The 14,186-nt window shown below is 45.2% G+C and overlaps 1 protein-coding gene across 3 annotated transcripts in view; it reads right to left on the bottom strand.

The window, feature by feature from the left end:
- NCK2 (NCK adaptor protein 2) overlaps positions 1-14,186 on the bottom strand; it is a 137,289-nt gene that overhangs the window by 39,583 nt on the left and 83,520 nt on the right. The window contains exons 3-4 of one of the 3 annotated variants that reach the window (XM_087426315.1): positions 1,999-2,128; positions 95-336 (exon numbers count right to left, since the gene is read on the bottom strand). In XM_087426315.1, coding sequence (XP_087282441.1) covers positions 95-320 — 226 coding nt within the window. In that variant the 5' untranslated portion in view covers positions 321-336; positions 1,999-2,128. The remainder of the gene's footprint in view (positions 1-94; positions 337-1,998; positions 2,129-14,186) is intronic. The other 2 variants (XM_087426314.1, XM_087426313.1) reach the window with 2 other exon arrangements.

Here is a 14,186-nt window from a genome sequence, read left to right as displayed (position 1 = left end):
ACACTCTCCTCTCAAAAAAGCACGAGGCTCCCTCGCCCTCCATTATGGGGAGCAGTGCAGCTATAACCTGGGTCCTGATGTTCCAAACACTCACCTAGCGTGTCCTTCAGGTTCTTCACAAGGGAGCCCTTCTTCAGGCTGTTCTTCCTCTCCACGTAGTTGGACGGCACGTAGCCCGTCCTGTTGGCCGCGTTCCTCACCCGCCACCACGTCTTGGAGTCGTCCAGCAGCCACAAGCGTTCGTTCTTCTTGATGTCCAGCTCCTGGTCCTGCTGGGCAGTGTAGTCCCACTTTGCTATAACAATAACTTCTTCTGTCATCTTTCATGGAGTCCTTCTGCCAGCAAAACATTTGGAGATGCTCATTAGAGAACCAACCAAACCCTTCATCCCTTGCAGCAACTTGAAAAATTATGCATTGAGAGCTTTTATTACAACTTAGCAACCGGTTTTCTCCTGGGTCTTGAAATACTCAACCTTAAAATCACGTTCTTTCAACAAGCTTTAGCGTTTTGTTGAGAAACGGCAATCTTATAAAACAAATCTCAATTTCATACATTGGGAATTCTGCATGCTCTGCCAAAAACAAACTTTCAAAAAATTCTAAATAACATTATCATAACTAAATGTGTTCATTTGATTAAGCAACACCAGCTCCTTATAGCTGATATGTTTATATTCATATTTTCAGGATATACTGAATTTTATGAACATATTTAATGAACACAACACACCCAAACTGTTCCCATAAATTAAAAATACAATAAATGTAGTACTAATGTAATGTGGTATCCTGGATTGGATCCTGAAATAGAAAAAGGAAATAAACGAAAACACTGGTGAAATCCGAATAAAGTCTAGTTAATAGTAATGTACCAATGTTAACCTTAGTTTTCACAAATGTAACATGGTTATGTAAGGTGTTAACATTGAGGAAACTGAGTAGAGAGTATATGGGAATGTTTTGTACTATCTCTGCAACTTTTCTGTAAACATAAAATTATCCTTGAAATCTGCACATGGATGTTTATAGCAGCTTCCTTCATAATTGGCAAAATTTGGAAGCAATCAAGATGTCTTTCAGCAGATGAATGGATAAACAAACTGTGGTACATCTAGACAATGGAATATTACTCAGCGATAAAAAGAAATGAGTTATAAAGCCATGAAAGACATGAAGAAACTTTAAATGCATATACCTAAGTGAAAAAAGCCAATCTAAAAAGGTTACACACTGTCTGATTTTCACAGACTCTCTCCTTGACCAAACTTTAGTCAGGCTCCTCTGAATCTTCTTCCCAAACTAGCCCTTGACTTTTGTACTTCCACGCCCATTGTTTCCATTGCCCAATTTTAGCAAGAATCCTGCCAAGCTGGTTTAGCCTGAGTCCTCCACCCTCATCAAGGAGATGCTTGATCACCTAGGCCTGCCTTCAGGAAGAATCCTGTTAGGTCAGTTTGGCCAGAATCCTCCCCGTACCTCTGATGCTTCCTCTTAGTAATTTTCCATTCATCTACCCCCTACCCTGCTCCGTGGTTGTCAGTTCCCACTTTTCCTTCTTGTATGTTGCAGTTGAGCCCAATCTCTCTCGCTCACTGCAAAACTCCCTTGTAGTAGTCCCCTGAATAAAGTCTGCCTTACTGTTCTTTAACACGTGTCATGAATAATTTTTTCTCTTACAATTCCACTATATGACATTCTGGAAAAGGGAAAACTATGGAGACAGTAAAAAGACCAATAGTTGCCAGGGGCGAGGGGGGAGGGAGGGATGAATAAGCAGAGCACAAAGGTTTTCAGGGCAGTGCAGCTATTTTGTATGACCCTGTAACAGTGGATACATGTCATTGTACCTCTGTCAAGACCCATAAAATGTGCAACACCAAGAGTGAACTGTAATGTAAAATTACTCCGAAATAAAGTTTATTAAAACAACAACCAATAGATGTATTATATAACTAGTTAAGTCAATTCTGGAAGTAATAAACAGCAAAGGTATACCTGAACGACCAAAATGAATACAGTTATCAACTATTTCAGCAGCTCCGTACTTCTTAGGTAGAAGATGGTCATTTTTTCAGCAGAAAAATTCAATACTCAGTCCTTCAGCTGACTAGAAGTTTCCTCAAAACTAGGAAGAAAGGAATAATGGAAAGACTCTTGACTAAAACTCCCTTCCTCTCCGACAGTGAAGAGTTCTCATTACTTTATAAGGTATGACTTCAGGATTACAAAGGGGACCTATGCACATTGACTCCACAGAAGCATGAATACTATTTTTAAATAACATGATTCTTTCTATGAGATGCTAAAGAAATTTATAAATAATACATGCTCCCTCCTTTCATGAATTAATTTCAAAATTTAGAGATAAAAAACCTTTTGGGAAGGAGGAAGTATTTAATAAAACTTATGCATAATGTATACAACATCGAAGACGATAGCATTTACACAAAGCTCATTTCCAAACCACAGACAATTCTGTTATCTACTTTCAGAAAATCTCAGGTCCGTACCATGTCTCTCTCTCTCTCTCCTGACCTTTCTGTCAGGTTAGACTTTTGAAAGTCATAAAGGCAGTTTTTCTTTTTGTAATAATAACGAGAGCAGTAATAGGAATGGGGATCAGAGAATATTCTATTTGAATATTGGGCTTGTTTCTTAATTACACAATTTTCAAGAGTTTTTAATAAGAACAGCCCATCACTTAAGACCAATCAAAGCAACTTATGAATTTTCTGCATGACTTGACTGCATGAAGAGCAGTTAAGTAAGGAGCTGGCTGGGCATGGTATGTTTCAATGCACATGGAACATCATGTGGGAGCTTAAAAAAATGCCAGTGCCTGGGCTCTGCCACAGATCAATGATATCAGAATCTCCAGGACTTCACAGCTCGCCCAGTGACTCTGACAGGCCTCAGCGAGGAACACCCATGAACGGGAAGCGAGTCACACACGCCTCCTCACAGATGCTCTCCCTGGAGCCCTAGACCTGTGCACCAGTGAAGATGTAAACGGTCAGCTGAGGAAGTAAACTCAGCGTAGGATGGGTACCTGACGTACATCAGTTCATTTCATCTCCAGAACACCCACCTTTCAGGGAAGTGTTATCCTTTAGGAGAATGAGGGTCCCAGAGATGAAGTGACTTGTTAAACGATGGTCAGGAGCCCGGGTCCGTCAGCTCCCAAATCTGTGCTCACTTGCTCACTTCCGGGGGTGGGTGGGTGAGGGCATAGTGTGTGGTCTGTATTTTGACAGGCTTATTCCAACCCAGGAAGTCTATGATTCCAGGGCAGGTGAAAATAAAAAGTTCCTATGCACCCAGGAAGCCAGCACTGGTGGTCTAGTGGTCAAGATTTGGCACTCTCACTACCGCGGCCTGGGTTTGTTTCCAGGAAACCATATCACACGTCTGTTGGTTGTCACACTGTGGTGGCTGCGTGTTGCTGTGATGCTGAAAGCTATGCCACTGATATTTCAAATACTAGCCAGGTCACCCATGGTGGACAGGTTAGAGTGGAGCTGACAGACTAGGAAGAAGGCCCTGGCTACCCACTTCCGAAAAAATTGGCCATGAAAACCCTGTGAATAGCAGCAGAGCACTGTCTGATACAGTGGCGGGAGGTGAGAGGATGGTGGGTAAAGACTGGGCAGGGTTCCGCTCTGCTGGACACAGGGCCGCCAGGAGTCGGAATCCACTCCACGGCACTAACGACAAGCAGCGCACCTAGGAAACAATAGGAAATGCACCTAGGAAACTTACTGTAATTGACTTATGACAGCTTGCCATCAATACGAAAGCTTCAAAAGGCCAGCCAATCAACAATCGCCTCAGTGAAGTCCGAGACCCGCCGTGGCGGGGAGCTGAGAGGACAGGTAACCGGGAGGTGGGGAAGGGGAAAAGGAGACTGAGCTCCTTGCAAGACTGAGTCTTGAAAGATGGGTAGGAAGGATCTGGAGGGGCGACGCAGTCAAGGAGGGCACTCCAGGCCAGACAGCTGTGAGCGAGAGCCACGCGGTGGGCAGAAGAACGAAGAATAAGTGACTCCAGAGAGTCATTTAAAATGAAAAGTCAACAGGATAGTATTTCAGTGTGAAGTAAGGTCCCCTTCCCCAACCCCACCCCATCACCCTGTATTCCTGCAGACGTCTGATCTGTCTTCTCTTTGCCAACACAGTTGGACAGGCCACCTGGAGGCCCATTCTGCAGGGATCTGTATGCTGGCCAAGAGTCCAGATTCCAGCCCTGATGCTTTGGGAAACCGTTTCTCAGGGGCCCAACAGCAGCACATGTTATTTTCAGTTAGAAGGAATCTGCTCTGGTGTGACTGGCATAGGACTGGAGTCCATGGGATGGACTGGAATAGGAAGAAACTGGCGATGCATCAAGATTATTCCACAATAAAATTACAAACAGACTCAAATTTCTTATACGGAAAAGCCCTAAAAGAAGAAAGTCTGAAAAAGTGCATTCTAACTGACTACTAAATTTTAAGTCAGAGATGGTATTCTGATTTAGTCTGAGATAGAATTATAGAGGTCAGGTACCAAGAACAACACACGTTTGTCACTCCAGCCTAGGCAGTTCAAGGAAATCTAATTTTTGCCTTCATAATTACAGCTAGTTATCACCCAGATCTAGCCAGCAGAAAGAAAAGCCACAGATCTGATATTATAGAGCAGATGATATCTTAGGTGTCATGTGACCACTCTAGACAGAGCTTAGCAAGAACCCCAAGTTATACTGAATAAGAGAACCTAACGAGCTAAGCTGCCTTTTCAAGTCTTAGGTGGGAGAAAATTAAAAAAAAAAACAAAAAACCAAACATACTAAAACAGCTATAAAAACTTTCTTGGCTGAACAGTTTTCACTAACTCCTAAAATAACACCAATCCTATTCTAGGACCCTATTTTCTTTCTAAAAAGGATCCTGTTAACTACATCTTGCTGGGTTACATACTCCTCATGATAGCCAGTGTTCCTACAACCCCCAAAATGGTCACAGATATTTCCAGAGGGGTGTCAGGGACCAAGCTGAACCAGTTGGTCAAGAGTCTGGGATTCTAAGCTTAACTGGACCATCTGCATGTCCACCGTGGACTTCAGCGTATTCTGTAAGATGGGAATAGCAGCACTCGCCAGCCTCACAGGACACTTCTGATGCTCAGGAGCACGACAACGCAGTGTTGAAGGGAGTGGGCTTCAGTGTCACACAGACCTGGGCTGGAGTACTGCTACACCACCTTGGCCCAGCTGCCTCTTCTGTAACATGGGTCATAACAGCACCTCACCTAGGAGCTTGTGAAGAAAGCCCAGAGCACACTGCCCGGCACAGAAGACACTCAAGAACGGAACTTGGGTCATAATTCAAACCCTGTGTACACTGCAGCACACTTTATAAGTGTATGGTGGGGCAGTGTTCCAGTGACCCCTTCCTTCCTTCAATCAAGATTTACTAAGCACTTACTACGCAGCATTCTTTCAAGGCACCAGGTTCTTTGGCGAGCAAGACAGACCAGGGTCTGCTCACTCGTGATTCAAGCCCCAGGCACAAAGAACACCTCCTCAGAGAGCACCCCTGACGTCCCCATCTAAGAGCACCGCCACGGCCTCTCCCCGCAGAGGTCGTTTAGTGTACAGCCTACTACTTTATTTCCTGAGTGGCACTTAGCACCAGCTGAGATTACCTGGTCACCTCTCTACTGTCTGGGAGGCCCTACTGTGTGCTGACAGGGGCTGTTTAGGCTTCAGCCACCTGGTTTAATGGGAAGCTCAAGGATGAGGCAGACTGAGAACTCAAGGATAATACACGTCTACCGCATTCACCCTTCTACTGACTAACCAATGTAGCCCACCACAGACTAGAGCACGCCATACAGCTTTAAAAAACTGCCAATCCTGCTTTGCAATATAAACCTTCTGTGGATGGAATATGATTTCTTGAAGTCAATTCAAAATATATAGACAGAAAGATAGGGAAACAGACAAAACAGGTGTAACACTTTACCTCTAGGATATTAACTTGGAATTTCAGAAAAATTCATATGTGCATATGTGGATATAGACATATCAAAATATATATGTCTATGAGCAAATAATTGGTTTAGAGAGTAACCAGGTAGGAAAAGAAATGAAGACTACAGACATAAAAAAAACTGCCATTCTTACCTTTATTTTCAACATATAGTCTGAATTACTCAAATAATGTAATCTACTTCACCATGGGTCTTAAGGACTTTTTTTCTTTGTAATATCTCATGCCTTCAATGCAGTTGACCAATTATTACGGAAACTCACTCAAATATAGGCTTTTAGTAGATGTGGTAGGAAGAATAACAGCCCTCCCAAGATGTCCACATCCTAGTACCTAGAACCTGTGAATATGTTCAATTACACGGCAAAGGGGAATTAACGTTGCCAATCAGCTCATTTTGAGAGGAAGAGATTACCCTGGATTATCTAGGTGGGCCCAGTGTATCACACAGGTCCTTCCTTATACACAAGAGAGGGAGGCAGAAGAGTCAGAGAGTGATCTGGAGATGCTATACTGCTGCATTTGAAGATGGAGGAAGAGGCTACAAGCCAAGGAAAGTAGGCAGCCTCTAGAAGTTGGAAAAGGCAAGGAACAGATTCTCCCCTAGAGCCTCCAGAAGGAATGCAGCCAACACCTTGATTTTCGTCCTGTGAGACCTGTGTGGGACTTCTGACCACCAGAACTCGAAGAGAATAAACCTGTGCCGTTTTAAACCCCAATCCTTGCGGTAAGTTGCTACAGCGGCCACAGGAGACTAAGACAGTGAGTAACTGTGCTAAGTCGCTCAAAAAAAAGAAATACTTTCTAGGTTTTCCCTCATTTAGTGCAATGTTTCCCTCCCTTGATGTATAATTGTAAACATTTTAAAATAGTACATTTGCATTAAGGAGACCTACTCAGAGAAACAGTCTCAGAAGCAACTAAAACACCTCGTAAGTTCTTTATTCAAGTTTCAAGTTGTGTTGTAGATTACACTTAGCAGATGCCAACTAATTTGACAAGAATTGGCAGGAACCTGTGGTCTCCTGTGGGGGAATAGAAAGGCCAGTTGGTGGCTTTTTACAAGCAGTATCACTAATTACAGCTAATACACTTCAACTTTAAGTAGGACACAATATGGAATCTAGTGGCTGTTCCAACTCTCAGTAAGCTAATTAAGCTGTGACAAAAGTCAAGGTCTTACTACTTCCCTGAGGCACAAAAATACATCCCACGTAAGAGAGAAAATAAACAACAGAGCGAGGCTCAACACACCTTCTTCCATAGAGAGAGAGAGGTGGCAGGACAGGCTGCCATCCACAAGGTGAGGGTGCACGGTTACAGTATGAGCAACCAACATTCCCCTCGTCCCCGCACCAGACTGTCTCCTGCGTGTGGGCTCATCCGATGCTTACAGCGGGCCTCTGAAGGAGAGAGGACCTACAGACCTATTTAATGAAGGATGAGACTGGGGCTTAGAGCTATTAAATAACGCGTCCAAATCCACAATGCTGCACGTGCCTGAGCTCAGCTTCAAACCCACCAGAACTATTATTACAAAGCCCGGGCTTTATCTCATATCCTCTACTACCTGGTAGTGCTCCCTGGTAGCAGAATTTTGCAGCATGGCTAAAAAAAGAAATCCCAAGGGTAAGGTAGATGCTGATAAACAAGAACTGAATTTCAATTTCATTTTGATAAATTGGTAAGTGAAAATACTAAGGAAGAAACAGGAGTAGCTCCAAAATTCCAAGTATGATCTGGGAAGGGCCTTGTTGGTTTTTTAGTATTTTATTCGAGGAGGGTAAAGGAAGGCTAGATTAGTTGGAGAGTGAAAGTCTCCCGATTCCAAAACACAGCGTTGAAGAGCTCGGTTCCTCTGGCCCCTCCGTCCAGGCTGTGTGGGGCAGGCTGTCTGTACTGCGCTCCTCCGGAGCACGGCCACCTCCTGCAGCCGCTCTGCTAGGCGGGGCTCAACAGTGCAAGGCAGAGGCTTCCGAGTCACTAAGACCGGCAACCTGTGCCCCATGGGTAATTCTGGACAGGGTCTTTTTATGACTTGTTTTCTAATATTATCAGATAATAGCCAAAGCCTGTGGCCTGTAAAGTCATCGTCTCGGAATTTGCGAAGGTTTCCTCTGTGGCCACCGATGTGACCCATTTCCATGAATGTCCCTCTCCAGTCGAGGAAAAGGCTGGGGTTTGAAATCCAGTCTCAGCACCAACCAGGCAGATGACTTGGGGGAAAATTACTTCAGCTCTCTGACCTCCATTTCTGTGTTTGTAAATGAGGTCAGAGCTTCCGTGAGGATGAAATGAGACAATCCACAAGATGTAGGCAATATCTGGTCCATGCTAGATAAATGTTAGACATTCTTGCTCTCCCTACATCCACGTAATGCCAAATCACAAGACTCACTGGACTTGAATGAAGGTAGCTTTTACTGGGATTCAAAAATGTATTTGCATTAGATTATGACAGTGTCATTTAAAAAGAGAGAGGAACCTTAAAATAACAAGATAACTAATGCTCAAAGGTAGTGCCATAAAACTGGGATCCCACGTACCGTGAATCCTATTTAGGAAGTTTTACAAACAGACCCCAGTGGGTCTTGGGTACATCCCAGCTCCCACTGTGGCCAATACTAATGATATCTGCTTGTATTCAGCCTAGAGAGGATATACTTTATAACAAATCCGGGGTCTCTGCTCAACCTCCACCCCATCTTTTTTTTTAAGTGAGTATCTACTATTAATTTATCCTTACTGCCAGGATCAGGCAGCCCCCAATATTAAACTACCTGAAAATGTGAGTTTATCAACCAGTTTTCAAGAGTTAATCACCAAGCAACTCATTTTACTATGTGAGATGCCTGTACACAACTAATATTCCATTAACTAGAGTTCATATTTTATTCAGATGTCCTTCACTTCTACCTCACATCCTTTTTCTATCCCAGGATCTCACCCAGAGACCACATTACATTTAGTTGTCATTCTCCCTAGGCTCCTCTTAGCTGTGACAGTTTCTCAGACTTCACTTGTTTTGATGACCTTTACAGCTTTGAGGAATACTTGTCAGGTATTTTGTACAACATTCCTCAGCTGGGACTTGTCTGATGGTTTTCTCCTCATTAGACTGGGGTTATGGGTTTTGGGGTGGAAGACCACAGAGGTAAAGGTTCACTGTCACTGCATCCTATCAAGGGTACAGAGCATCGACATGACTTAGCACTGCCGGTATTAACTTCCATCACCTGGCTGAGGCAGTGTCGGTCTGTTTCTCCACTGTAAAGTCATTCTTTTTCTCATTTTCCACACTGTGCCCTTTGGATGGAAGTCTCTAAGCACAGCCCACACTTAAAGAGTGAGGAGGTATGCTCCACCCCCTCAAAGAGGAATATCTACATAAATTATTTGGAATTTTGCATGGGAGATCTGTCTCTCCTCCCCCGTTTTTAAATTTATTCAACCACTTATTTACATCAGTATGAACTTCTGGACATTTATTTTACACTTTGAGCTACAATCCAACACTACTGGTTTATTTTGTTGCTCATAATTGTTCTAACTTCAGCTGTGGGAGCCCTGTCAGTTGGCTCCTGCGTCCCTTTGACATACACCGTCATGGTGAGTGTGTGTTTGTTGCAAGCACAACCTTACTTTCTGGCACCACAGGATACTCCAGGCTCATCTTGTCTATCCTCTGCCCCAGTCTTAAAATCAATTTGGCTAATTTTACAGTAACAAGCAATGTCTACATCCCACTTTCTGTACATTTTACGCTGAGAGTTCTCCTGTGCTGACCAGTCCAGCTCCTGGGTCATGGTGTTGTTGAAGAAAACAAAGAAGCCGTTTTGTGAGACTGATGGTATTTGATTTCAACAAGCCTTCTCTCCTGCTAAGCAATGCTTTTAAGTAACGCCTTTCGCTGGTTACCTAACATACTGCTCAGTGTCCGCCCTGCCGACTCCCTCCATAACCAAGTCACCATCTCCCACCACCTATTTCTCCTGCAGCCTATTTCTCGAGGCTCAGTCCCATCCTCTCCCCTCACTAACCGCCCCCCACCCAGCCAGGCCTCCCTGATTCCATCTACAGTCTTTGTGGTGCGTACCTCAGGCTCTCCAAGCATAATTATTTTTATCCTTGACTTAGGTGAGCCAAAACTTAGTAACACATGTCAGGAACGCTTGAAGAGATCTCAGTCGCTATAAATCAGGAGTCTGACATGGCACCAAAAGTACCAGGGGCGCACATAGCAAACTCTGGTAGCACCTACTCCACACCTGCCCTGGGACAGCCGACTGTGCAACAGCAGCACCCACAACCCGCGGGCCAGCCCCATTTTATATTTCTGATCGCCAGCTCACGCGAGCCCTTGGTGCTGCCTGGCAGCCCACTTCTGTGTCCTAAATGAACTTGCTCTCCTTCGGTGAGGGGGCTACTTCAGATCTCCTCCCCTTCCCACCGTCTCCGCTGATGAATGACCTTGCTTCTTATTTCACTCAGGAAAACAGAAGCGATCAGAAGGACATGTCTACCCGTGCCTGTGAACACGCGGCTGTCCCTTTTGCTCCTGGGGCGGGCGTCTGGGTGCCCCTTCTGAGGCGTGTCCTCCTCTGTGCACTGGATCTGCCCGTCCTGGCTCCTGTGGGACGCTGCTCCCACAGTTATTCCCCGCTCCACTGTGTCATGAACATCGCTCTCTCCTGTATCACCCTGCCTGCACATCGACAGCTGACACCGTCCACCAGCCATTTCTTGGACACAGCCTCCACTCGGCTCCCAGGCAGTCACACAGCCCCGCTTCCCACCCTTGCTCCCTGACTATTCCCCCTGGGTCTCCTTGCTGGCTCCTACTGGGGCTTCTGACCTAGAGATGCTGGAGTAGCAGGCTGTATGGGGCCTGGACTGCATTCGTCTACTTGCTCCCTGGATGAGTCAATCTACCCTCTTGGCTCTGTGTGCCATCCTATATGCACATTGCTCCCCAAAGCAGTCTCCACCCTTGCTCTCTCCTGAATGTCAGACTTCCACACTCAGCCGCCTATTGAACACCTCCATCTGGATGTCTCATGTGGCCTTCAGACTTCACAGGTCCACACAGCACTCTTCATTCTCTCCACCAAAAGAAAACCTCAAATCAACAACAAAAACCTCTGTGTCTCCCATAGTGCTCTCTTCTGCGTGAATGACATATAAGACTACCATTCACCCAGCTGCTCATTGGGCCAAAAATCTTAGAGTCATCCCACAGACTCCTGTCTCTCACTCCCCAACCATTCCATCAGCAAACCCTGTGGGCTCACCTTCAAAATACATCTGCTTCCAACCACTCCTCCCTGGCCCCCCACCCTGCCACCACCCTGCTCCAAGCCAGCAGCGCCTCTTGCCTGGACTATGCAACTTTCTCCTAACTGGGCATCTGCCTCCACCCCTCCACGCAACTCCTGGTCGGTTTCCCTAACGGCAGCCTTGTGATCCTTGTAAAGCAGACGGCGGTTTGTTTCACTCCTCTGTCCAAACCTCGCTACAGCTTCCCATCACACTAGAATAAAACCCAAGGCCTTTAACCAAAGCCTGAAATAACTTGACCCTGGGCTCCCTCTCCAAACTCATATCCTGCTCCTCACGCCTTGCCCTTCCTCAGAAAAACAAGGTGAGCTCCTGCCTTGAGGCCTCTGCACCTGCCGATGCTGCCTGAGACACTCTTCCTCCAGATATCTCTCTGCACAACCCGGCTCCCTCTCCCTCTGAACTTGGTTCAGGCCTGTATCCAATGTCACCTCCCTTGCTTCTCTCTCCCTCTCTCATAGCCCGACCCTGATGAAACCCAGCTCTCTGCCAAGCCCCAGCTGCCCCACCTTTTCTAGAAGAGCCGCTGTGTCCCTGCCATCCCCTGCCACCCGCTGTTCTGCTTCCTTCTTTTCGTGGCACTTCACCAGAACTTCACACATATTTTCACTATTGTCTATTTTCTCTCACTGAATGTAATTCTTGAGGACAAGGACTTTGTCTCCTCATAAACAGAGCACTTAGAAGGCCTGAGCCCGCGTATCACCCAGCGAGTACTGGAAGGAGTGAATGGGCGAAGGTCCTGTAGGTGGATGCTCTAATTTATCGGGAGCTGCTGGGGGCTCACGGCCGCCACAAGAATTCACTCGTGGATACAGGATGCTGACAGGCTACTGTGTCCCACACTGAAGTCCTGAATTGTAGCTGGATTCAAATTTAAGATGCCTCATCTAAAACAATCTCACCTTTTGATATAGTCATTGTTAGTCTACATAATAAGGGCTCTTAACTCATGATGGAAGCCATAGAAGAATTCCAATTAAAAATTTAAATTTTATACTATTCAGCTACTTTGAGCAAAAGGGTGAAAGTACACGGAACGTACATAAATATTCATGAAATGCAGATCAATAATGAAGAGTGAATCTTCCAACTCTTTCTAGCAACTGATTAGCACAGCAACAGATAATGGAAGATACAAGTTTAGCAAAGCTCATTAAACTACTGAGAAGGCACAGTCTAAGACTAGATCATATACTTGGCAAAAATAATTTGGGTATGGTAATAAAATTCCAGTATGTAACAACTTTGTATTTATCTTTTTCAACCTCAAAATTTAAAAACAGTCGTTGAACACCAAAACAACACAAAATGGATATGTCTCTCTCAGCAGAGCTGTAAGAATACCAGATTCCCTTTTACATGAAAGCATTAAAGTTTATAAATAGTGGTATACATTGTTGGCACAGTAGAAGACTCTGTTCCAGTTAAAAGAAAGTTCAGATTCTCAAGTACGAATTATCGATTTTCACAGATCAAAAAATGATGAAATATACTTGTAAAGAAACCGTTGTAAGCAGTACATATAATGACAAGGGACTGGTATCTAGAATATATAAAAACTCCTACAATTCAAGAAGAAAAAGACCAACACTCATTTGAAAAGTAAGTAAAAGACATGGTCATCGCACAGAAGGGCAGCACAAATGGCGAATAAACATAAAAAAAGCTCAACTGTGGGGCCGACCCCGTGGCTTAGCGGTTAAGTGCGCGCGCTCCGCTACTGGCAGCCCGGGTTCGGATCCCGGGCGCGCACCGACGCACCGCTTCTCCAGCCATGCTGAGGCCGCGTCCCACATACAGCAACTAGAGGGATGTGCAACTATGACATACAACCATCTACTGGGGCTTTGGGGAGACAAAGGAGGAGGATTGGCGATGGATGTTAGCTCAGAGCCAGTCTTCCTCAGCAAAAAAAAAGAGGAGGATTAGCACGGATGTTAGCTCAGGGCTGATCTTCCTCACAAAAAAAAAAACAAAAAAGCTCAACTGCATTCCTAATTTGAGATCACAGTAAGACACCATTCTACACGAGATGGAGAAAATGAAACAGGTTGATAATATAAGTGTTAGGAAGGCTACAAAGCAATGGGAACCCTCATATTCTGCTGGAGAGAGTAAAATGGAATAGTCACTTTGGAAGACAATTTGGAATTATCTCGTAAAGCTGAACACAGACACGCTGTCCCAGGCAGCAATTCCTCGCCCAGTCATAGGCATAGAGAAACTCGGGCACTTGTGTGTCAGGGGACCTGCACAGCAGTGCTCACAGCAGCAATGCTTACGACAGTTGAAGAGAAATCACCCACCAATCAACAGGAGAAGGGAGACGTGGGTGACATCACACAGCGCAGCATCACTCAGCAGCCTCCCCAAACCACGCAGACGCCTCTCAGAAACCATGCCGAGCAGAAAAAAGTCAAAGGACTACATCCTCCATGGTTCCATCTTCACAAAGCCCTAGGACAAGCAAACTGAACATGCTGTTTAGGCTTACATATGTATGCGGTGAAACCAATTTTAAAAAGCAAAGGAATGAATGAGGAAATAAATAAATAGTGGAGAAGAGACAAATTTCCCCAGAAGAACTATAAACAAGTCAAGGAGGCAGCGCATAACTCCCCACCCCTAAGTGCGGGCTGTGCCTGGACTTCCTTCCAGACAGGACGGCATGAGAAGGGACGAAACCTGATGACAGGGCCCCGAGCCAGGCAATCGAGGGCAGCACCACGCTGGTAAGTCAGGTGGACGGTCAGTACCCTGCGTACGACAATGATGAAAACGGCATTCTCCCTCCACGGTCTGCCTCCCCAAA

This window comes from Ceratotherium simum, chromosome 40 (genome assembly GCF_057802395.1).
Source record: "Ceratotherium simum simum isolate JZ-2026a chromosome 40, ASM5780239v1, whole genome shotgun sequence".
Taxonomy (NCBI): domain Eukaryota; kingdom Metazoa; phylum Chordata; class Mammalia; order Perissodactyla; family Rhinocerotidae; genus Ceratotherium; species Ceratotherium simum.
This window is presented reverse-complemented; position numbering and strand designations above follow the sequence as displayed.